The 24,949-nt window shown below is 38.9% G+C and overlaps 1 protein-coding gene across 1 annotated transcript in view; it reads left to right on the top strand.

Annotated features, from left to right (window-relative positions):
• Positions 1–24,623, top strand: part of PCSK1 (proprotein convertase subtilisin/kexin type 1) — a 28,990-nt gene extending 4,367 nt beyond the window's left edge. The window contains exons 3-14 of the mRNA XM_054809643.1: positions 838–948; positions 3,067–3,213; positions 3,666–3,742; positions 5,853–5,941; positions 9,950–10,122; positions 12,377–12,589; positions 13,775–13,875; positions 14,831–15,064; positions 16,575–16,732; positions 18,822–18,955; positions 20,775–20,936; positions 21,481–24,623. Coding sequence (XP_054665618.1) covers positions 838–948; positions 3,067–3,213; positions 3,666–3,742; positions 5,853–5,941; positions 9,950–10,122; positions 12,377–12,589; positions 13,775–13,875; positions 14,831–15,064; positions 16,575–16,732; positions 18,822–18,955; positions 20,775–20,936; positions 21,481–21,843 — 1,962 coding nt within the window. The 3' untranslated portion in view covers positions 21,844–24,623. The remainder of the gene's footprint in view (positions 1–837; positions 949–3,066; positions 3,214–3,665; positions 3,743–5,852; positions 5,942–9,949; positions 10,123–12,376; positions 12,590–13,774; positions 13,876–14,830; positions 15,065–16,574; positions 16,733–18,821; positions 18,956–20,774; positions 20,937–21,480) is intronic.
• The last annotated feature ends 326 nt before the right edge of the window (positions 24,624–24,949 follow it).

The following is a 24,949-nucleotide window of genomic DNA, read 5'->3' as shown; positions in this document are numbered from 1 at the left end:
CCGACTTGATCTGTGTCAGAGTGACCATCCAGGTACTAGCAATAAATAACATTTTATTCCCACTCCCAGAAGGAGCACACAGCACAGACAGAGGTATCAGAATCAGGATTTGATTTGAACTGGATTTAGTAATGCGTTGAAGGGAGCTAAGTAGGGTACACTTTTAAAATGCAATCTAGGGACCTGAGAGATTGCTGTGTCCGTGCACAAATGCTATGCAACTCAGTGTATCAATGCTTAAGTAAAACATGCTGAAGCATTTTGGCTTTCAGTCGCCGTAAGTGGAATTATGCCAGTGATGAAGTTAGTCCAATATTCATAGCTTACTAATTGATCACATTTCAAAACACCACTGGGAAGGAGATTTGAAGGTCCAGCTGGGCTATGAGTAACAGCATCATTATGATTGCTAGACTAAAGCCAGAGATAATCTTTCTCCTTTCCTTTTAGCTCCCAGTAGAAATAGATGAGGATTAAAATCTAAGTAGGAGAAAGAAGCAGGCTGTGGTTTTGCTTGTTTCAGTAACCACCACTGCTTAGATAACCTTCTAACCATAGTGCACATTTGATACAAAAGCCTGCATTGTGTGGCACTCACTGTTAACTTGTACTTAATGGTTTTCTATGAATTGATTCTATAGTATCATGATTTCACTAAGTCCTCTTCCCCAGAGAACAGTGTACTACAGTATACATAATCCTCCTCTCTGCATCAAGCACTGCTCATTTTGCTTTAGGCATCAAAATTGTGCTGTGTGAGGAAACCCCTTACCCTCTAGCCTAAGAAAGTCCTAACCTATAGAGGCTTACTTGTCATATTTATACAAATAATCGTAGGTGTCGTGGGCGGAGCAGCAATATGAAAAGAAGCGAACTAAGCGTGCCACCGTGAGAGACTCGGCAGAAAATCTTTTCAATGATCCTATGTGGAATCAGCAGTGGTATCTGGTAAGAATTTGTTTCATTGTGTGACTGGGGGGTAGGGAATTTCAGTGGTGCCACCAGCTGTATTATTTCGCTTGTATCAGAGTGATTGCACTGAAGGGAATAAATCAGAGTCCCTCACATTAACGTATGGTATAAAAATAAGAGATCTCTGTGATAATACTTCCAGACAGCCTTCTGTTTTCTTTGAAGTGTCATTTGTGCAAAGAGTCTAAAAGTCAATTCAGGTGGCTGCTTTGGATGGGGGTTGATACTAGAAAGCAGCGTAACAGTTAAAAGCTACCTTTAAGATAATTTAAAAATATTTGCTCTTGGCATATAAGAAGTCCCTTATCATGTCTGAAGCTGGCCATGTATTTCTGTGTAAAAATTGGTCATTTTCCAGACAAAAACAAAAGCATCTGTGTGCATGTGACAAGCGCCTTCAGCCTCTTGGACTAGGATTTAAATAGAAGAGGGTCTCTCAGCTCACTTGTTCAAAACCTCAAGGAAAAGGAATTTCTTGAGCTCTGTAGTTTCTGTCTGCACGTGACAACTCAGAAATAGAGTTGGTCGTTTATGTTTTATACGATTTCTTTCGAGAGTCTGTATTTCCACTACGCATCTAGCTATACCTTCAGTCTAGGCTTCATTGCTTTCACTCAGAATAGGGATGGGATTAAAGGTGGGTATAACAATTTAAGAAGAAAGGCCAAGAACAAATGTGGCCTAAGTGGCTGGAAATACCTTTCTCTTCTTCAGTTCATCTTAGAGAAAACAGACCAAACTCTAGACTGTTTGTATAATGCTTCGTCCTCTTTTTCCTTTGTTTGAGCTGGGAAAAATAAATTATAAACCATGTAGCATAACATATTTCCATGAAGATTCCTGCAGACTTCTTTTCAACATAAAAATGATTATCTTTAAGAATTTAACGTTTCTTTGAAGCTGAATATGTGTTTGCTTTTTTGCCTGTTTCCAGTAGGAAGCAGGAAATTTTCCCTCTGGCTTTCCCACATGAGAAACAGAAACATGATGCTTACCCTTGTTTGCAGTGCACATTGAATTTTTTCCTGTTTAAATGCATAAATGTGTTAAATATTTTCTTCTAAAATATGTTCCTTGCCTTGTAGTAAATAACTTATTATTACCTTATTATTATGATTTGATGGCAACAGTTTTTAGCTCTATTCAGTGTACCTTCATGCATCAACAGAAAAAATGATTATTTTATGGATTCTAGAGAACAAAACTTGAAACCTCAAATAATTCCCTGAACAGCAACAGTTAGAAAAGAAAGCGTAAAATGAAAGAAGGGTCATTCCCGTGACACATTTCTTTTTCTAAGCCTCATATTGTATGCAACGTTCCTTTGGAAACAAAGAAATTAAAAACCTGCGATCAACTAATGTGATTATGCATAGAGAAACAGAAAGAAAATGCTTTTTTTACACCTGTGTTTTTATGGGAGTTGCAAGCAAGTTTTCTAAATAAGAGGTATGTACTGCACATTTAATATTAGAGAAGAAAGATGACCCATTTAGGAGCTAGTCTTCAAAGAACTTGCTGTGGAAGAAAAGGCTATAGATGATTCATGCTTCCAGTTGATTTACCGCAGGAACAGTAATGAGGGTAGTAAACAGAAAGTTGTGATTCAGCACAGTTGTTCCTAACCAAATGACTACCTTAATTGTTTTATCCATTCATTATTTTGCTCTGGCTAACTTGAATGTCAAAGGAGAAGACACGTTTGGAGAAAACACAGCTCACTGTACTGTGGGGTACTGTCTTGGCTTCTTATCAAATGAAAAGAGCAAACATTAGCAGGTCTGATTATTAACTCAATGTTCCAAGGGTCATCGGTGCTTCCCTACCATCCCCATGTTTCTGCTGCCTGCCTCCAATAAATACAAGATGCTCTTTGTTCAGAGGTGGCCTTCAGGGATCTTCAAGTAATGGGGTAAATCTTTCAGTTCTCCAAGTATTTGAAGAAACTATGTTTTGTTTTGTCTTTGCAAAATTTGAGCAAAATATACAAGTTCAGGCTCAGAAGATTTAGAGCATGTTTGAAATACGGCTTTGGACCTGTGTAGTGTAAATGGATTAAAACATTGACATATTTTAATCGTTTCTGTCTTCCAGCAAGACACAAGAATAACTCCATCCCTGCCCAAACTGGATCTCCATGTTATTCCTGTATGGCAAAAAGGGATTACAGGCAAGGGTGTTGTCATCACAGTCCTAGATGATGGCTTGGAGTGGAATCACACTGACATCTATGCCAACTATGTAAGTTTGGGCATTAGAATGCTATGGAATAAATTAATCAATTGATATACAAATTTGATATACAGACACTCTTCTCCAGGTTGCTCTCTGTTCTGTAGGTTAGCTCCTACAGTACAGAGACTGAAATATTTGCCTTAGCCATAATTTGGAACCTGGTCTGTGTCACAGGAAGCTGAATGTTACTTAGCAATGATAGCAGGGTTGGTTTTTTCTTTCCCTCATTGGATTTAGTTCCCAGGCATGTTCGTATACAGTGGTTTAATGCTGAATTATTAAAGCTCCGTGAAAAATTTATGGAATTGTTAATGCCAATCAAATTGTACCAACTTGATTGCTGTCAACATGAGGCACAGCAAATAAGTAAATACAGACTCTAGGACCCATTTTGTTACACATTTTAAAATGCATTTTATAATTGTCTGAATTAATTCTGGGTTTTTTTTAACATGTAGGATCCAAAGGCAAGTTATGATTTCAATGACAATGACCACGATCCCTTTCCTAGATATGACCCAACAAATGAAAACAAGTGAGTAGCCTCCCAGTTGTGCAAAGACAACAAAACAGTAGATTATTAATTTGTGTGTTAGAACATGCAAATGCAGAAGTATCTATGTATGTCCCCTATGACAATTATATAATAAAAGGAAACATGCATATAACAGAATCACAGAGTGGTTGAGGTCAGAAGGGAGCCCTGGAGGCCGTCTGGTCCGAGCCCCTGCTCAAGCAGGGAGAGCTAGAGCCGGTTGCCCAGGGCTGTGTCCAGACAGCTTTTGAATATCTCCAAGGAGGGGGACTCCACAGCCTCCCTGGGCAGCCTGTGCCAGGGCTTGGTCACCCTCACTGCAAAAAAGTGTTGCCTGATGTTCAGAAAGAACCTCCTTCATTTCGGTTTGCACAAGGATTTGCACACACAGTTGGCACAAATCCTGGAAACTAAGAAAATTAAATTCCCAGATGAATAGCTTTGTAGTTGTAATCTCCCAATAATGTCCTGAATTTCTTCATATTTTATATATGTAAGGTACTGATATGTTTCTGTAAGCTGAAGGGAACAATCCCTGTCACCGTATGTGTTTCTAGAATAATACCTCCCAAAGCAGATTTTGACTTCAGTTCTCTGCTTTGCTCTGGGAATTTTAAAATAATATGTCTCCTATGAAGGAAGGGCTCTGGAAGAGACTGTTTCTACTACCAAGAAACCCTTCCCTTCACGTCAGCTTTTGTAGCTAAGGACAATTTTCCTGTTCTGGCAATATCTTTTGGACCGACAGAATAGCTTCTAGCTCAGTGCACACGATCACAGGTGAAGCCGTGCATCTGACGTCCTCTCCTGTGGGCATGACACACGATCAGACACTGGAGGAGGTTACATTCACTCTCACAATAATCTTTTTGTCTCTTCTGAGGCATATGAAAGCTTTATTTGGACCAGATTTGGCCTAAATGTTCTCGGAGTAATAACCTAGGAAGTTTCGAAGGGCTTGAACACAAGACAACCAGCCAGTTCATTTAGTGGACTTATGTGTCTTGGAAGGAGAGAGGAATTTTATCTGATGCTCTCTCTAAAGCTCTCTCTTTGATACTCTGTGGAACATCTTGATGAGTCTGTCACACCTAGGCATATCCATGGTAATTTAGGGAGGGATTTTGTCCATCAGAAAGAGAAGAGAATGGACCTATTTAAAAGCTGGTACACAGAAGAAGTCAATTTCTTAAACCCATTAGGATGCCGCTACTTAATAAAGATACAGTAAGAAACTGATGCACTGGTTCTCTATTGTCTATGAGACAATACAATAGCATCCACAACGTAGATCAGTGTATGGGGAAAAAACGCCAATCAGTCAAAGGGTAAATGTCCCATCAATAAGACATTTGAAAAATGACATTTCTGTTTTGTTACGGTGTTATTTAAGAGCAAGAAGCCATTATCCTCTTGTTCCGATGACATTATCTCTTAAATCTACCTGTATTACCTCTAATCTTTATTAATAAGTAAATGGAATTCAGCCCAGAAGCATTCAGACACTTCATCGAATAACAATCTGTAGTACTAAATAATACAACTCTTTTACAACTACACTTACATGAAGGTTTTCTGTATTGTGGAATATGAATCACCTATGGCAAAAAAGAATTGCATAAAAAATAGTTGGTTACAAGAAAAATTTAGCAATGGTGAGGATACTTTAAAGGCTAAATTTCTGAAATCCTAAATAAATGCAGTCATTAAAAAAAGAATATCTAAAGGTATGATTTAAAAAGACTTGTATTGTATTTCTGTGTGAAGAAGTTTAGCAGCTTCTTAGCCCCATAATTTCATGCTAATTTTGCACTCTACTAAAATACTGGTATCTAATAGGTCTACGGACTTCACTGTGACTTAGATGAGGTATTTAGCATCTCATCACAATGACCCTTTGATCATTAAGTGGGTAAAATTATGCTCATTGAAGCCTACAGTAACAAATATTTTTGTATCATGTAGATACAACTCAAAAGCTATTTCAGCGGTTGCATTGCATTAATTTAAAGGAGGACTTCCACCAAATCAAGAAGGTCATTGATGAGTCTTTGTGTACATTACACAAAGATGTTACGAGATGTTGTTTATTCTTGCTATATTTATTCAGGCATGGGACAAGGTGTGCAGGAGAAATTGCCATGCAAGCCAACAACAGAAAATGTGGAGTTGGAGTAGCCTACAATTCCAAAGTTGGAGGTAAGAAAAAGAAAATAATTAGATGTCTAATATGAATGAAAACCAGACAGATCCTGTGAAGTGCTGAGTGTTTTCAGCTACCATTAATCTGAAATACAAATGATTGCTGCTTCTCGGGAAACACCAATCTTGCACTATTGGGCTACAAAATCCTGTCTGGCCGTAGTGCAGAGTATTACATCTATATGACAGAATTTCTTGAATGTCAGCATAGTCTCTGGAATTTGCTTATCAGTTGAAGATAGGTAGAATATGTAACAACAGCAGCAACAATATAGGTGGTGATTGTGGCGGTGGTGGTGATGATGATGATCATAATAATAATAATAATAATAATAGAAACAACCTATGTTGTACCCAGAGATAAGACTGTATTTTTTAAGGAATGATGGACTCACTTCTTATTATTGGTTATCCTGGAAGGAGGTGGCATGGAGGAGGAGAGGGATTGAGTAGAGTGAAAGTAAGAATATACAAATTTATACCCACTTCTGCTTGCAGCATATTCTTTCCATCTACACAATTACATTCAAAAGGTCATGTCAGTCAAGATATTCAAACTGCTGTGGTTTTTGTTTCAACAGCTTACTTCTGTACTATCATCATAAGTTAATTTTGAAAATAAGTAGAGTCTTGCTTGCCCGTCAATCAATATTGTCATTTTTTTTTTGAAGCGATGACTAAAAGCTTAATCCATTAGAGGTTTATAAAATAGTCATGATCAAAGTATCAGTTGCAAATGGTTATTTAGCTCAGAGGAAGATAGTTGTACAGTCCTAGTTTTTCCATTACTCCCTTTTTTCCTTTTAAACAAAGGGATGATGAGTGGCAATTGACACCCATAACTGCCGTTCCCACCATTTCAGTCTTATGTTTGTAGGTTCCCATTTACTCTACTGAGCTGTCATAGATGTCAGCTTTGCAGTCTGCCTTTGCCGTAATGCATTATGCTGTCGTGCTCTGTTTAAATAAAATATCTCACTCATAAGACGAAGATGCCAAATTTTCAAAGCAGGGCAAAATGGATGAAGCTGCAAAGATGTCTGAACTCCTGCTGTGCCCATATTTTAAGGCACTTGCATCTACAGAGAAGATTCTTCCACAGTTATTTGCATATGCTCTGTGTTCATTTGCAAATGCAAACTACAGACCTGTGCAGTGTGTTTTGTCTAGAAAAGGAAAATAGCAGGAGGAAAAGCAGTCCAGCAATCCAAATTACCAGAAAGCTGCTTATACCTGGGCGAGGGAGAAGAACAAATGGAAAAATTGAAAGAAATTGTAAGTTGTTACATATGACCAGCGTGATGAAGAAAGAGATGTAACAAAAATATGTTCAAAGAGCAACGGAAGATAGGAGAAGTCTTCAAAAGATTCAGATAAATTCGGAGTGGCTAAACACTGGAAGACTTTTTTGATGTTCCAAGCTATACAGCATTCATTTCTTCACAGACTTTTTTTCTTCTTCTTTTTTTTTTTTTAATCCATGAAATGATGCATTACACACTTCTATTTGCCATTAGTTCAGGATGACTTCTTTACCTGGCTGTTTGCTTGTAGCAATTGCCATGCTGGATAAATCCAGCTTTAGGGAAGGAAACCCTGACATTTGGAATATCTTGTTCTCTAACCTTCAGTGTCACAGGTTGGTTTAACTTTGCCTTGAGGGGTAAAACAAAACATTCCATTCAAAATTTTTTGTTTTCTGTGAAAATACTCACTTTAATAATTCTGAGTGTTCTCACTAGTCACATCAACGCCTGGCCCTATTCTGAAACCTTATTAGTCTCTTCGTTACTCTGTGGCTGTGAATCCCACAGGCTTTTCTGTGCACTGCGCGAAAAAAAAAAATACTTCTTAATGCCAGTTGTCAAAGTGACACCTTTCAGCGTCCTTTAACATTCACCTCATGTTCTGTATGGAGCTAAGAAGTGTGTGTGTATCGATCACCTTTGGAGTAAGGCGCGGTGAATGTATATTCACACGTACCTAACCACAGCACTGTGCTATGATATTTCTCTGGTGCTGCCATGGAAATCAAATGATGAAGAAGCTCCATTTTACAAAGGACTGGGCTGGGAGTTCTCGCACAGTGGTGTGTTGCTAAAAATAACCTTCTGCCAGGCAGATACATGTATGTGTCTGAAATTACCTTGGGCTTTGCCCTTTGATTTCGTGGGACTGATGATGGCAGCAAGCATGTGCAAGAATAGGAAAGAGTTTATGCAAGAGGACATAATTGGAGTCTGCTTAGGGAAATACCACTGCAGTCATCAAATCCCTGAGTTGACTTAAACGAGCAGGATTTTTGGAGATTGCAAAGACAAGACAGTGGCTTTGGTTTTTTTTTCTTCAACTGTTTTCATCAGTGCGTTGTCAGTGTTCTTGTTTTCTTCCTTACTACTTTATAATAATGCGGAGATGGCTTTGTCTTCTGTGGGAAATATCTGTACGCTACTCTCTGCGTTCCCAGTATCTCATTATGTGTTGCAAGCTCACACCCAGAGCTTGCAGTCATTTCCACACAGGCAGATCTTTGCTCACAGTGTGCTGGTATGAGAGAATCTCACAATTCCGAGCCAACTGAAAAATGAGTATTCAAAATGTTATGAGTTTAAGCCTATCCATGGTAAGTGGTGTTTTTAGTACCTGAGGCACAGGATATACCTTGATTCTTTTCCCGGCTTTGTGAGTGATAGTGCAGTGGCAGTGGTTCAGCGGATTAACTCCTTTGTTTTTGCCACTAATTAATATGAAATAATAAAGCCCAGCTTTATCTCAGAGGTATTACGAGTCTTACAGGCCAGCCATTTGGGAAAAGAATTATGCTTGCAGGTTTTATTTTTTTTTCCTGCTTAATAGTATAAAAAAAGAATAAAGACATTGAGCTGCAAGGGCAAGGTTGGGGGTTTTTTTCCTTCTTTTTTTTTTTTTTAATAGAATGACCACAGTTTGCTTACCGTGCTTTGGAAAAATCCCCATTTTGTGGAAAATACTAGAAAATGAGTACTCATAATTCACCAACTGCCAGTAATGGTGCAGCTGCTATAGTACTAACTTGCCAAGTTCAAGACAACCCAGACGTTTTTATTGCTTGAAAACACAGGCTGAATCCTGACTGCTGTGGCTCTTATATCGCTGCTGTTGCTGGGAGAGCCATGCCGTAGTGGGAATTTTGCCAGACTTGAGCTATTTCCATCCTCCTCCAGCGCTGGACAGTGGTAGCAGTCCTGCTGCAGAGCTCGGGATTTGCAGAGCGAGAGATCCGGTGCAGATGAACCGCTGTCTGCCACTGAATTTTAAGTACCACTGAGATCAGGCTTGCTCTGAAGAACATTAGATCATGCAGTTCCTAATAAAATGTTAATGGCTAGATATCTCTAGCATCTCTGGATTGCTCACAGTAGAAGAAAAATGTGGCAGTAAAGCAACAGAATTTTGTGTGGTAAAGATTGAAGAGCTAGTGAAATAGAGTCACAAAGACAGCAAAACCTTAATGACTGTGAGGGCAAAGTGTTTTAGTCAGAACATACAGAACTACCTCTTTGAACTAAAACTCTTAGAACTCTTAAAGATAAGAGTAATGTTGATAAAACCTATTTAATTTTAGTGACATAGTAGCAGTTTGAGAAGTCGTTGTCACAGATTTAACAGAGGAAGGAGGAGTCAAGAAAGAGCTCAATGCAGTAAGGAAAAGCAGAAACAGTAAGCAAAACATCATCTTCTTGGCTTTTTGTAGAAAGAAAGAGGTAAATAAGAGGCAACCAAGATTTCAAGAGGGGTTTTTTTTAGTGTTTGTAGAGAGCACTAAGCTCTGCAAATAGAGGGTAAGTGTACTGTTTCACACTGACGTGAACTGTCCTCAGTATTACTTACATGAACAGCAGCAGGCTGTGGTTGCAATAGTTATGGATTAATTTTGCTGTAAACAAACAGTTACAAACAATTAACAAAGAGGAGTGAACAGAAAGTAAATCCAGTCTGCTTGCTTTGTTTTTTTTTTCTGTTAAGGTATACGTATGCTGGATGGAATAGTCACCGATGCTATTGAAGCCAGTTCAATCGGTTTCAATCCAGAACATGTGGATATTTACAGTGCAAGCTGGGGCCCTAATGATGATGGTAAAACTGTGGAGGGACCCGGGAGACTGGCACAGAAGGCTTTTGAATATGGGATAAAACAGGTATGATACTTAAGAGAAAGATACAATAACACGTGGCAGAGAACAGAATTTTAAAATGGTTGATATCAGGGAATAAATGAAAATGGTTTGTGCTCTCTTTGCTCAAGCATATTTGAAAAGGAGGAGATAGACTTTAATAGTACTGGTCAGAGAAATTACCAGCCAGAACAGGACTTTTAAAAAAGCACCATTAGAGGTTTCTAAGCTGGTTTTAAGCTGCCGTTCTCCCCAGATAAGCTTTCTTTTTTCTGTCCTTACTTTTGCTGCCTTTGTCTCGCCCTACCCCCACCCTTCTCTGCTGCTTGTTTTGCACTGAACAGTAATTGGATTTCTGCACTGAAAGCCTATAAAATTTAATACAAAATTTCTGCTTTGTGAATATTTTTCTGTGTGAAGTAGTAATGCATTTTAGTACCCCTGGATGGGCTTGTATTATGTTAATTGCATTAGTTTATAAATAGGTGCGTATCATGATCCAATTAAAATGAAGATAGTAAAAATGCATGATGAAGAGTATTGGAAACAATGTTTTTACAGTTCTTTTTTTGGATCTGTTTGGCAGATATGTAGGATGCAGATGGAGAGCTACCAGGGACGTATTGATAAACTACTCTTGCTCTTGCCAGTGAGGTGAAAAGATAGCTAAAGACGGACAGGTACTAAGATAGTGAGGAAGACTGAGTCAGAGACCAGAGAGGAGAGAAAAGCCCGAAGGACAGAAGCAAAGAGAAAGAGGATTTTGGAAAAAGGACAGTTAACATTGGCAGACAGAGGGAGAGAAGAAGAAAGAAGAGTCTGACAGCTGACAAACATGCTGTGAGGGAGGAATGGAGACCAAGAGGAGTGGGCTGGTGATAAGCAGAGATCTAAGTCCATAGGTAGGCAGCAAGAGAAGAGGGAGAATTAAAGGCAATAATTAGGGAACCAATGTTGAGTGGTCTTACTCTGAAGCATGTATATTTTTTTACAACTTGTTTTATTTCTTAAGGGGAGCAAATTTACCTGTTAATTTGTCAGGCTTCTCTTTGCAAGGATCTGGATGGTCCTCATTCTGCTCAAACTCATCCAGAGTTGGGGTTGCCAGTGACTCTCATCCCTGACGCCTACATTGCTGGCCTGGTAAAGCACTTTAGCGTATGCTTAGCCTTAAGCATCTGAGAGGTGTAAGTGGCATTCTAAGTGAAATCAAAGCAAGTGCTTACATATACCAGTGCTTTTCTGGACTGCAGCCTTTATTCTCAGAGGATGATACTATCTCATTTTCTGTAATTGATGTGGCTTGTCCTTCTCATTTTAGCAGTTGTATCACAAAGAGTGCAGCTTATTTCTCCTTATTTTTAATGTTTTAAGTGCTGCAAATGTCTTAGCACTTGCATGAATAACTTCACTTATCTGAGTGGGATGATGAAAAGTCTGTATTTCAATTGCTGTTTCCAGCGAATGTACATATATTAATAATGAACAACATACGAACTTTTCCTCTTCACATGAAACGGATTTTTTGACACTGAAGGACTAGCACAGCATAAGGCTGGCTAAGGTGCAACGTGTGTCCTCAACGATAGCTGTGATCGTTTACACACTGTCAGCTGTCAGCATCAGTTGCTATCTGCTTCTCCCTCATTGCACGCTGGAGACCAGAGCAGGGAGTGAATGTGATTATGTCTGGAGATGGTGGTGCTGGCCCACAGATCTGTGAGGGGAGGGAGGGTTTTCAGTCACATGTGCTTGCTGGTTCACTGTGTTTCAGCAAGTGGATGCTAACCGTGAAATGCTTCCTTACAAAAAAGATAAATTGGTGGAGAAGTAATATTGTGTACATCATTCATACTGCTAACTCGTACCTCTGTGATTACAGGAAAGGCAAGGGAAATAAACCCTGGTAAACTTGCATTTCTTTAAAAAAAAAAAACAACACAAAAATCCCCACATCAGCCTGTGGGAAACATCAGTCTGTGAGCGCAGACTCTGTTTTTAACTGAAGAACCTATTCTGAGGAAAGCTGCTGTACCTGGAACACTAAGCCTGATGTTGGCTAGACCAGTCAAACTCAGAGATTACTGTTGGGTGTGAAGTCAGATGCTCAAGGAGCTGGTTTCTTCTGTCTCTGTCTTCTACAATGCTTATGGAACATTGTCCTTTTCTACCTGAAAATGTTTGGTATATTAGGCTTTTTTTGGGGGGGAGGAGTTGTTAAGAATATATTGCAGAGACAGAAATCTCGTTGATAACCACTCTTTTCCATTTTCTCTAGGGCCGAAATGGGAAAGGCTCCATTTTTGTATGGGCTTCCGGGAACGGAGGCCGTCAGGGTGACAACTGTGACTGTGATGGTTACACTGATAGTATCTACACTATCTCCATTAGCAGTGCTTCTCAGCAAGGCCTTTCTCCCTGGTATGCAGAGAAGTGCTCTTCAACTCTGGCCACAGCATACAGCAGTGGGGATTATACTGACCAAAGAATTGTAGGTTGTTTTTACCAGATTCAGAATAAACATAGAAATGTATTATATATGCAAATAGCAAGTGAGAGCTCTCAACTACTTGGTTTCAAGTGCCTGTTTTATGTTATGTGTTACATGCTTTGTGGTTTTGCCTTGAAACACTGAGGGATTTGTAATCCAAAAAGTGATTGTATTCCTGGAACATCTTCTGCTGTAAAGCAATGGCTAAACAAAATCATTGTGTCAATGCAGTTAAATTAGCATGCTGAATTTGTCTGCTGTTTGTGTATGACAGAGGTCTCTGCATGAAGTTTGATACGGTCCCATCTTTCAGAAGGGGCAGATGAAGAGAGATGTAGAGTAAAAGGAAAAAGAACCTGTGAAGTTACTGTACCGTATGAGTCAGTACCTCTGATATACCTTGCCATTAGCTTTTGTAAGATTGTCATCCCCCGAGTTCCCACTTATGACAGCAACAATAGTGCTTCCAAACCTGTGAAAGGTACTCAGCAAGCAGGCAGAGCAGTCTGTGTGCCTTTATTAAATGTGCAAGAAATAACTTGTACTGGAGAAAATTGCTGTGATAAAATAATGTTGAAGTACTGGTAATTTCTGTTCAGCCCTGGTGGATGCTAATTTTACAATAACTTACATTGATGGGGATTAAAACAATGTCATTCCAAGTTAGCCAGGAGATCAGTCCTTCCTAAGTGGCTTCTCTTCATAGCCGACATGTAGATACATGGGCAGATGAGTTTGGTATTTAATTTCCAAATAAAGCATGTGTTTCATTGCAAATTATAGTTCTTCTGCTGAAGAGGGAGCAGAACACCAATACTAATCCTATGAGTAATTTTCTAGCAAGCAGTAATTTTAAATGTTCTAGGCCCAACACAATGATCTGTTTTTATGATTCACCAGTAAGCCTGAAACGCTTATTGTGAAACCTTAGAATAAAGTAAGATATTCAGTGTGGGAGTATTTTGTTCCAACACAAAGCGTTTTGATACAAAAATTATAGTTGAAGTAAAAAGAATGGATTGAAATATGAACAGATTTAAACATTCATCACTTTTTCTGCTGGTGAGGAATGTATTAATACGCACCAAGCAAAGGATGCAGGGTTATGTTTGTGAGTGTGGATATGACTGTATTTACAACTGTTTATTCATGCAATCTGGTTTTTTTTTGTTTTTTCTCTGTCAGACAAGTGCTGATCTTCACAATGAATGTACAGAGACTCACACTGGGACCTCTGCATCTGCACCACTGGCAGCAGGAATTTTTGCTCTAGCACTGGAAGCAAAGTAAGATGTCACACAGTTACCTTTGAAACTCCTTTCTCTCAGCCACCCCGACATCTTCCCCAAAATGTTGTCTGTTTGAAGGTGGCACCATCTCATGCTGCAGCTCTACTTTTTGTCAGTCAGGCTTGCTCAGCCTAGTGACAAAAATAACCAGCTACTTGCCTCTACACCTTCTTAGCAAAGCAGAACCAATGTAAGTAAACCATGATGAGCGAGGAATTGTGCATTGGCAACAATTGTTTGCTGAGTTCTGGTCAATTGCACTTAAAAGCAGTGAGGCATGTATCAGGAGAAAATAATTTGAGGACAATAGGTTGCAGGAGTTTAAATTAAGTCTTTAGTCAATTTACAGAACCTTTTCTGCCAATGATGAGACATAAAATGGGAGATAACCAAGCCTGACGGTCAGAGCAGGCAGGTTCAGATCCTGTAGCACTTTTAGTCAGAAAGTATGACTTGGAGCTGGTAAGGAAGAACAGGATAGGACAGGACAATGGCTTTTTCACAGAAAATATTTCAGGTATTAGGGCGTAGGTGTAGTACTTGAATGGAGTAGGTTCAGCTCCATTTTCTACTGCATGCTCCTTTGATGACAGAAGCCAAGATACTTAGGGCCATATTTTAAAGGGTAGAGTAGATCACCAATAGAATCAAATACCCAGTGAATTTTTGAAGTCCAGGTCCAATAATACTGGTAGGAAATACTAGTTTTGCTAGTTAATGCCTGAATAATTTTGAAGGACTGGACTCTAATCTTGCTAGATACCCATTCTTCATTTACACAGAAATCTTGTCTACCTGGAGAAGTATTGTGAGGATAAGCATGCGACGTGCTCTATATTTTAAAATAATGGGATGCCATATACATTCAAAGCATGTTCTGTTGCAGGCTAATAATTGAGAGAAAAATGATAGATAGCCCTGAAACAATTAACCAGGAACATTTTCTCAACAGCCCAAATCTAACATGGAGGGATATGCAGCACTTGGTAGTGTGGACCTCAGAATACGATCCACTGGCTGGAAATCCAGGATGGAAGAAGAATGGAGCAGGACTGATGGTCAACAGCCGATTTGGGTTTGGACTGCTCAATGCCAATGCATTGGTAGATTTAGCTGATCCCAAAAGGTGGAAAGGTGTACCGGAAAAGAGAGAGTGTATTGTCAAAGACAAAAGTTTTGAACCAAGGTAAGAATTTGCATTAGCAGTAACTTAAACTTTTGTCTATCTTAGCGAAGCCTGAAGGATAGTATTCTGCACAGGTTGCTCTGAACCAGACTCAGATTTCTTTTGATTCATTTGGTTTTGCCTTACTGTATTCCTCAGGGGCAGGCAAGCAGCGTTGGTTTGCTTGCTTTTTTTAGTGTAAGACTGATAGAAATCACTACCATAAAGCCTTAAAAAAAGATTAAAATTATTATGTCTGTGCAGCCAGCGTACGGATGGATGATCCTGTGAGACTGAGCCTGATCAGATAAGATGTGAATGTTTAGACTGCTATCAGAAGATGAATAAAAAGATACCAAAGTCTCCCAGGGAATTTTTTTAAAAAAACATCTATACTCGGTCTTGGCAATTCTTCTCCTGTGACAGGCATAATATATGTAGAAATCAAGGTGATATATGGACCTTTAGTCACATCCATAGCATGTCTCTTAACGAAACGCAAGTGTCTCAAAGGCTCACTGAAAAGCAGCCACGTTCACAAGTACTCCCAGCACAGTGAGCCTAAACTGAGCTCAACATACAGGTAAGTTATAATTAGTCACTATGCTGGTTAATCAGTAGGGATATCTAGACTGTTTTTGTCTCCACTTGTTCACTTACAGATTTGTTGTCTCGAAAAAACACAGCTATTTCAATGATTGACATTATACTGTATGAGTGCATGAAAAATCTGTCTGTAGAAACATATTACAATGTTTTGGAGTGTCACTGCTTGGTAACGTTATTATTTATGCTATTTTACTATCAATTTGCTTTTATGAGCTCTCTACTTTCCACAGAGTGTTGATCCAGCACTGATGTATGTAATACTTGCTGTTTATGTATTTTTATTGCAGTCCTCTAGGTTACATTATAAAAACAAAGATACCACAATTCTGAGTTTAGAATTATTTATGTGGAGATTTAGATACCCTGTTCTCATTAGAAGTAATGGAAATTGTGCAGAGAAAGCTATGCACAGTAGCTCTGTCCAGAGGACGTACAGAAGATGTTAGCTTTTTTTCCTTGAGATGGCATTGACTACAAAGGGTTAAAACGGCTGTGCCTGCTGCAATATCTTAACTCCATGATAACAGCTCTTCTGGATATTCGGACAAGGCAACTAAGTCTAAGTCTGATACAGTTGTGTGATGTAGCTGCCTGCAAAGACTGGTTTTTTTGTAGTCTCTGTTGGACAGCAAAGTGTTGACAGAAACCCTTGACTATCAAGCTTGCTTGCTTGCTTCCAGGGTGTGTTGCACAAGTCTGTCTTACACAGTGCCTATCACTTGTTCCACTTTAGTACTATCTGTGCTTCCAGAACTTCCCATGGTTTGTACTGGAGCGTTCAAAAAAAAATGTAAAATTTGTCTTTACTTCTTCCTTTCTCATCATTCTGAAATAGGTGTTAAATGTCTCATTCGCACTTTGCATAATGATCCAGAATCAAAAGTTTCTGTGAGTAATCAAAGAACTTCTTTAATTTTGCCAGATTATTAAGAGCAAATGAGGAAGTCATCATTGAAATTCCTACAAAAGCCTGTGAGGGTCAAGAAAATTCCATTGCATCTCTAGAGCACGTGCAGCTTGAGGCAACGATTGAGTATTCCCGTAGAGGTGATCTTCATGTCACTCTGGTATCTCCATCAGGTACAGGAGGCAAAGACACATTTTGTTTGTGTTGCTGTAGTGTGTAACATTTATTTCATTAAAAACCACCTTTGTGTTCTTCAGTGGCTTAAAAAGAGCTAAATGTATCATTAGATAAATCTGGTCACCCCCAACAGGTGAGTGTGAGGATGAAGCATCCTGGGAACTAGAGAATGGGTTCTCCGAAACCCCTTTCCAGCCTTCATGTGTTCTGGGTTATTTTTGGGAGAACAGGTTCGATAATCATACTTCAGAAAATGAAGGCACCATTTCTAATGTGTATTCATTCTGGCAGCAGGACCTTTAAAAACTCACAGTTTCTGGCAGACAACAAATCATAGTTCAATAGTGCTTATCAGCCTTACTGTGATTTCACAAACTAATGGAAAGCAGGGTATCTGACTCCCTAGATTTCTAGACTTCGTGTCACTGTGTCTTCCCATTGGTGTATTTAAAACCACAGTGTATCTGGTAGGCACTTAGTCCTAAATGCACTAAATGTGCTAGAGCATGGCAAGGTATCTTGACAATGCCCTGAAATAACACCATAAGGAGAAAAAATAAAAAAAGGAGAATGAGTATAAACAGCTTTGTAGAGAGTAAGATCTGTTGGATCAACTTACATTATTAGAAGAAACAGACAAGCTTTCAGGTATGAATTTAAACATCAGGCTGATCTAATTTACTGACATAAAAGGCTAATCTAGTAATACACAGATAATAAACCAGTAGAGCCTTGTTCATATTATTGCAGGACATCACTAGAGAGCAGGGTTAAGATACTGTATGTACAGTACGTTTCCAAACCCTACCTGTCTGTGGTTCCTTTTAAACCTAACCTTAATTATTCCTTTTCTGAGTTAACTTTTTGTCCTGTGGGATTAATGTTGCTGTGAGGTGTTTTACCCTTGACTCTTGGTGGTATTTTCAAATTTAATTCCATCTTAGATAAGTTTTAGTTTGGGAATAAATATATGTACTGCCTGTAGGTACATCATGGAGATGACAGCAACAGTAGCTCTCATTCTACCTTTATAGAGGTATTTCCCTCCAAGACATTGTTCTGCTGCTAATCTGTAGGAAGCATGGCTTCATCTTAGAAAAACACCCCTTTTTGCAAGACTGACGACAGTAATAAGTTCTTCATCCTTGTAAGCATTGCTGTGGGTTTAGCTGAGGTAGCAATAGTCAAATGCTGCTGCCTCCACTGCAGTATCATGTTGCTTTCATGGTTAAACTGTTCTTTGCCTTGGTTCTTGCTTTTTTTCCACTTTCCTGAAAACAGTACTAGCAAATGTATGTCATTCCTTTTTTATATTTATGGCGTTACTTTTAAATATATTTATAGCTTCTGATCAGGCTCCCTGGGGCTTCTCTGCTCCTTCTTATGCAAATACAGCTCACTTGCTCTCTCCTTGTATGCAAACAAGCACAACAAATTTCCTACTGTGCAGTAGAATCTGTTGTGCTGCAGAAATACCTTGTGAACTGCAACATTTTTGTAATAAAAAATAACAATGCAAATATTTTTCACCCTGTTGGAGTTCCAGGCTGTAACGATTTACATCCACTCACAAAAAAAAAAAAAATTAAAAAAAAAGATACAGTGATGAATTCAGGATAAGGCTTTGGTTTTACAATACTGCGGGAGCTGGTTTGCCTTCCAGACTTCCATCTCAGAAGTTTTCTGAACTGTTCATCAGCGGAAAATACTGTTTGTGTCTGACCTCTGTTTCTTTTGCTTCTCTATGTATATCCACTACTTTTTTCGTGTTAGAGATTAAACACTAAGCAAGATGTACCTTTTTAACGTGACCTAATATGCTAGTTTTTATGCCCTTAAATACTGCTGTGAAAATAATCATAGAATGAATCATAGAATGGTTTGGGCTGCAAAGGACCTTAAAGATCGCCTAGTTCCGACTGGAACCACTGATCAAAAATAGCATGTTTCCCGTTCCACAAGCCGCTGTTAAATAGTGTATTTTCCAGTTTACCTACGCACTCGATACTGTGCAAGCTGAGCAATGTGAAAAGTAAAAGTGGACATATATGAACAGTCACCACTGTTGGTCTTGCACTAACACAGGGACCAGCACTGTCTTACTGGCTGAGAGAGAGAGAGATAAATCTCCCAATGGCTTTAAGAACTGGGACTTCATGTCTGTTCACACATGGGGAGAGAATCCAACAGGCACCTGGGTTTTAAGGATTACTGATCTGGTAAGTATGTCTGCATGTTAATTTGCTATGTTTGGAAGCTAACACAGATAAAATGATCACTAACCACTACCAAGTATGTTGAACAGTGAGTCTTCTCATTAAGCAAGCTACAACTAGAGTTTATTTACGCTAAGTACCCATCCAAAGATTAAAGAAAAAAGATAGCGTCAGATTTTCTTGTTCTTTACACAAATGCAAAGCACCATCCTCATTTTGCTGACATGTATCTGTCAAAAAAATTTCATGCCTGTTTTTTTCACACATTATATGTCACTGAAAGAAATCACTTAATATAATTTTCTGTAATTCACAGAGTGAAATACGTAATCAAATTAACACATGGTTAACTGCAAATTAGGTTGTTCTGCAGAAAAGAGCACAGGATAGATGTAGTCTTCTCTTGGTGCATGTGCATAATTTTCATTAACCCAAAACCTTTTGAATTAATTGAATTTCTGGTGACCTCAGAGAGCTATTCTGATGTATACCTTTCCCTAACTTCTTTCTTAGAGTAATTACTGCTGAACAACATTTAAGGATTAAAGCCAAGAAATCTACAGATATGAAATAAATAAATTTACTAGAACCACCTGGGGATATGGATTACAACAGCGAGACACCAGAATAAAGCTGCTTGATAGGCAACTGAGAAATCATTCTCTTCAAAGAGGGAGTGATCATATGCACTCATCTCTGGAGAATTTCATTGAAATTGTCTGTTAATAACCTTGTCATTGGGGGTCAGACCCTGCCAGAAACTGAAGGCTTCCTATCAGACACTGAGCCTCCAACCCCTATTGGCCTCAAATTGTAAACAGGAGGATAATGCTAAGTACTAAGCAGATGGACAAGGCAGTAGAAGTAAATATTATTATCAACAGCATAGTGTTTAATACTGCAGGCTTGTAGATAACCCCATGGTTACAGATATCCTGCTCTTTGTAATTAACATAATGTGGTTTTTGGAACGAAGTTAAGAAGAGCATTTTGTTGGCAATTATCTCTCATTTTCCATTTTCAAGTGAGAGGTTCCTCAAACTTAGAATAAACCAAAGTTTTTGTCCTCAAGAGGTAACGCACTCTTTCCTCAGCTTGTAGGGTTTTGTGATTCCTGAAATAAGCTTTCGTAGTAATGACCCTAACGGAAATCACAGATACCAGTGCAGAGTTACTCATAACTTAGTTGTCATATAAGTTGTGTATGTAGCTTGGTATAGACTTATATTAGAAAAGAATAGCTTCAGCAGCTATCATCAGTCACTATATGACTGAGCAAAAATCCTGGAACAGGCTTTGGTAAAATAAAGTTTCAGTGTTCTTGATACTTGTCTCTTCCACTTCCTACTATTTAAATACTGCCACCAAAACTAATGGACAAAGCGTTTGTTGGTCCCTTCCACAGGCTGTGTTTCAGATTGCTGTTCTACACCACTACAGAGTGTTATTCCAAAAGTAACTTTTGTGAAGAAGTTGCCAAGGAATGGCTTAGTGAACAAATACTAATACACAAAATACTACTGCAGTAATTTTTAGCATTCTGTGTTGTGACAAAATTCCATTGATGTTTACATGATTAATTGTTGTGTTGCATCAAAATGTGAATATTTGGAGTAGTTAAGCCATTGTATGAAATCTCACTTTTTAATATATCCTGTCTTTTAATATTTCAGTCTTTTTGAGCTTACAAATCATTGTTGAAATGTAGATATTGAAAGCCTTATGATTTATTTTAGTCACTTGTGACTACTTTACAATCAAGCGTCCTGTTTTCTTTTCTCATGCCCTGAGAACCTATACTAATGCCATGCTTGTCTTTCAGTCCAGAAGAATACAAAATGAAGGAAGAATTGTAAATTGGAAGTTGATTTTGCATGGCACTGCTACTCAGCCTGAGCACATGAAGCAGCCACGTGTATACACATCCTACAATGCTGTGCAGAATGACAGAAGAGGAGTGGAGAAGATGACAGACTTTGTAGAGGTAGTGTTGCATTAATTTTTTTCCTAATGTATTTTTAAACTTATAAGAAAATTATATTTTTTCCTAGTAAGAAGACATATGCTCATTCTGTATTCATTTTGTCTAGCCCCTGACTGCTTTTGAGTTGCGTATTGCAATTTTGTCCATGTCAGCAACTGATACTTTTATTAGTCTCTGTTTTCATATGCCAACATCTAAGCATTTTAGGATGGTAAGTGCTACTAAAGCAGTGAACGCAATAGCTAATGCAGTTGGGTAGTACAAGGAGGGAGGAACACACCTCTGACAGTCACACTGAATTTACATAATTCTAGCGAGAACAAGCGTTGTGTCCAAAAGGAGCTTTGCCTGCTAGAGTGCTTCCTGGGAGTTTGGGAGGAAGTTGGTAACAAATGACGTGACAGAAGTCAGGGACTCACTGATTCAGAAGGTTTGGTGAAGTGGATCTGTTACTGCTAGCTCCTTTGTCACTAACCAGAGTAAATCCTAATCCAGTTAGTTTTTCGTTGACACCTAACCTTTTCTATGCTAATCCGTGTTCTAGGACCATACCACACAGGAGAACCTGAGTGAAAAACCCAAAGTCGCAGAAGATACCAGTAGTAGCAGTGACAAAGCAGAAGATAAAGTCCCATCAGAGGCTATGATACATTTACTGCAAAGTGCTTTTAGCAGACAGATGGCTCAGAAGCGACTGCCAAAGAAGACTGCAAGTGAGAAGTTAAATATTCCATACGAACACTTCTATCAAGCCCTCGAAAAATTAAACAAGCCGTCCCAGTTAAGAGACTCAGAGGAAAGTCTGTACAGTGACTACGTTGATCTTTTTTACAATGCCAAACCATACAAGCATAGAGATGATAGACTGCTGCAAGCCTTGGTTGATATTATAAATGAAGGAAACTAAACTATTGGGTATGGCACTGAGTTGGAAATATTCGTTCTCCCCACACCACCCGTAGTTTTTTTTCCGAAGTCTGTTGTATGCTCTAGTTGTGTGATTGCTGCTTTGATTGCTTCATATTTAATACAAATATCAAGGAAGGGAAAAAATGGGTGTGGGAGGATAAGGCAGTAAACTGATGCTTTTTAGTAATAGCTTTTTTCAAAGCCTTTCTTCATTACCATCAGAGTAGATTTGCCCCCTCAGGCATGAAATTCAATAGTATTCCCCTGAAAACTGTAATGCTCTATTTTAAACAATTTTCACGTTACTTATTCTTCCACCCTATTCAGTTAGCATGCAGTAGGATTCAAAACCTGAATTACCAAGCAGTTTTGAACCGAACTGCTAAAGCTATGGGGAGGTACTCTCATCCCTGAATTTGTAAAGAATATTGCAGTCTTTCTCACTCCAGGTTTAACAGTTGCAGCTAGTGCTGCTTCCATCGTAGGTCTTTTGTTCCTTCTCCAAACAACAACGCTCCCTTACCCTTCTGTTCTCCCGTAGAGGAGCAGCCGGGAGGCTGGAGTTGGACTGGAGCATCAATGAACACCGTGAAGTTACTCACAATTTAAACTGCAGATATACACTAACATAAAAGAGCCCCAAATGAGGCATCCCAGACCATGGGATGGCATTCTCACCACCTGACTTTAACTACCTAAGTGAAGTGCCTGAATTATGAGGCTGTATGTAGTTAATGAAGACAGAGGCTCCTATAGATAGCACTTCAGAGCGCTTGGCTAGTCTTCACACTGGTTTTGAATTACCTGATGGAGTACTGATCTATTTGTACCGACTACGTGAGCTTTGGGGACCAACCTCCTGCCTGTGGAGCCTCAGTTAAATTTCTGAAGTTAAATAGTATAAATGCCTTCTGAGATGCCTACGTCTGCAGTGGTAAGGACAGCAAAGCTGGGATCGCTGTCCTTTCCTTGAGCTGTGGCCAAAGCGGAATAGGAAGGATAACCGTACCAGCAAAGTCCACTTCAAGACCCAGTCTTGGAGAGTCTCTGGTAGATTGTAACACTTCCCAAATATCTAGGAAGTTAAGGCAAAATGGATGGGGAGAGGTGTGAGATTAGAAAAGAAATACCCTGAGAAGAGACTGAGAAGTGGAGGGAAAGAGTGCATGGAATGTGGAGGAAGGAGAGAAAGAGAAGGAGGAAGAGGAGGAAACAGAGGTGGCTGTCAGAAAGCAGCAAGGGTGGGCAGCTCCCGAACATTTGCAGTATGCTAGGCAAACAGTTTTCCACACATACCTCTTTAAAGTCGGAGTCAAGATTGACATACTATTTTGCTTTTCATAATTAAAAAAAAAAAATACAGTGTTGGATGCTCAGAAATTGGAGGGAATCTCGAACAAGAAAATGAAGATTCCCAGGGGATAGTTATCTCATTGCAGTGCTAAAGACAATCCAAACCAGTGCTGACTGGTTTTTAGTTTTCTTTCTCTCTCATCTACTGTTGAAGTGTGTTTTCCAGACACGCTAGAAATATTTGATTCTCCTTCACTGTCTACTCCGTAAAATGATGCAAGTGTCTGTAAGACAGGAATTCAGCATTTTTCTCGTAATTCATCAGTTTGGATAGAGATTTTTGAAGCTTCACACTAAATTCTGTAATTGAACTGTAAATCTGTTTACTGTAGTGATACTTAACGTCTTCTTTGATGCAAAAAGGAACTGCTTAAAGACAACTTTGAAAATTGTCTTTTCAAAATTAAGATTTAAAATCTCTGCTTATTCATTCTTGGTGATGGTTTCATGCCTATCTTGGGCTTACTCTGCTTTTTTTGCCAGCTTTAAATAGATTGAGCTTAGTTGATTTGAAGAATTCTTCCGTATTTCTAGTCCATACTTCAAAGATAACTCCACCATTGAATGTCTCTCTTACACTGAATCACTCCCTCTTTACTAAGAAATTTGCTTAGAATGAGAAGTGATTAAAAAAATCCCTGCAAGTGATCCAAATCAGAAAGCTTTCTTGTGTTGTCCCTTCAGCACACGAGCTTTCTGGCAGTACGTAACTACTGAACAAGCAAAACGTAAAAATGTCTAATTGCAGAGTGAGAGCACTAACTTATTTTCCACTAATATTTAATTTTCAGAACTGGCAGTTAATCTCCATGATAAATATTCCCATCTGGTGAGGTAGGACCACTTTTAGTCCTGTGCAATGAAGCTCAGAGGCTGGTTCTCTCAGACAACAGCGATTTTAGCCAGTCCTCATTCAGGTATGTTACAGCCAGGAAAGTACTAGCAACACTCAATCTGCCCTCGGAAGAAGATTTCAGATTAAATGAGTGGAAAACATAGGACCCTCTGTTGTTTTACGATCAGCTCCCATGTTGTAGCCAAAGCTTCATCAGAGGACAAGTTTAAAATCTCTCTTTTGAATGTTTCCAACCCAGAGTAGATTGTACAGGAGAAATTATTTTTATTGTTAGTCTTTTCTTGGTGCCTGTGTGGGTTTTGTGAAAAATGTAAAAGGAAAAAAAAAAATGTTTTCTCTCAGAATTTTAAATTATATTTTCATTACAGGTATTTATAATATAGCAAAGATTTTATTGAACAGACAGAATTTTAAAAGGCATAATAAATTATATTAAAGAACCAGATTTTTCTTGGGAAAGAGACAATTTCATCCAATAAAGGTATTTTTTAAAAGGCATGTTCCAACAGCAACCACAACATGTATGTGATGTGATGTTAAAATTTGTCTACTAGTAGCATAATACAGTGTGTTAGCAGAGCTCAGAGTGTGTGGTCTTAACATTTGTAAAGAACACAGTAAGGTAAAGTCAAGCCATTGACTTAAAAGGGCCGGGAAATACAGTTTAGAATTAAAAATAATGGCTTGAGGAAGTAACGGGGAGGTGGGTGGAGAAAATGCGTAATTTGCTGAAAGCGAAGACTTGGAGGATTTCTTCACCGGGAACGCTGGCGTGCTTTCCTCTCACAACTGCAGCTGCAGTAAGATTTGCTGTGGGTATCAGCGACCGCAGCACTCCCTGTAGTTCAGACCCGGTGGCTCTGAATTATGGAATTCTGCCCGTTTCACATACAGG

This window comes from Grus americana, chromosome Z, assembly GCF_028858705.1.
Source record: "Grus americana isolate bGruAme1 chromosome Z, bGruAme1.mat, whole genome shotgun sequence".
Classification (NCBI taxonomy): Eukaryota; Metazoa; Chordata; class Aves; order Gruiformes; family Gruidae; genus Grus; species Grus americana.
Note: the sequence above shows the minus strand (reverse complement) of the source record. Positions and strands in the feature narration are given on the sequence as shown.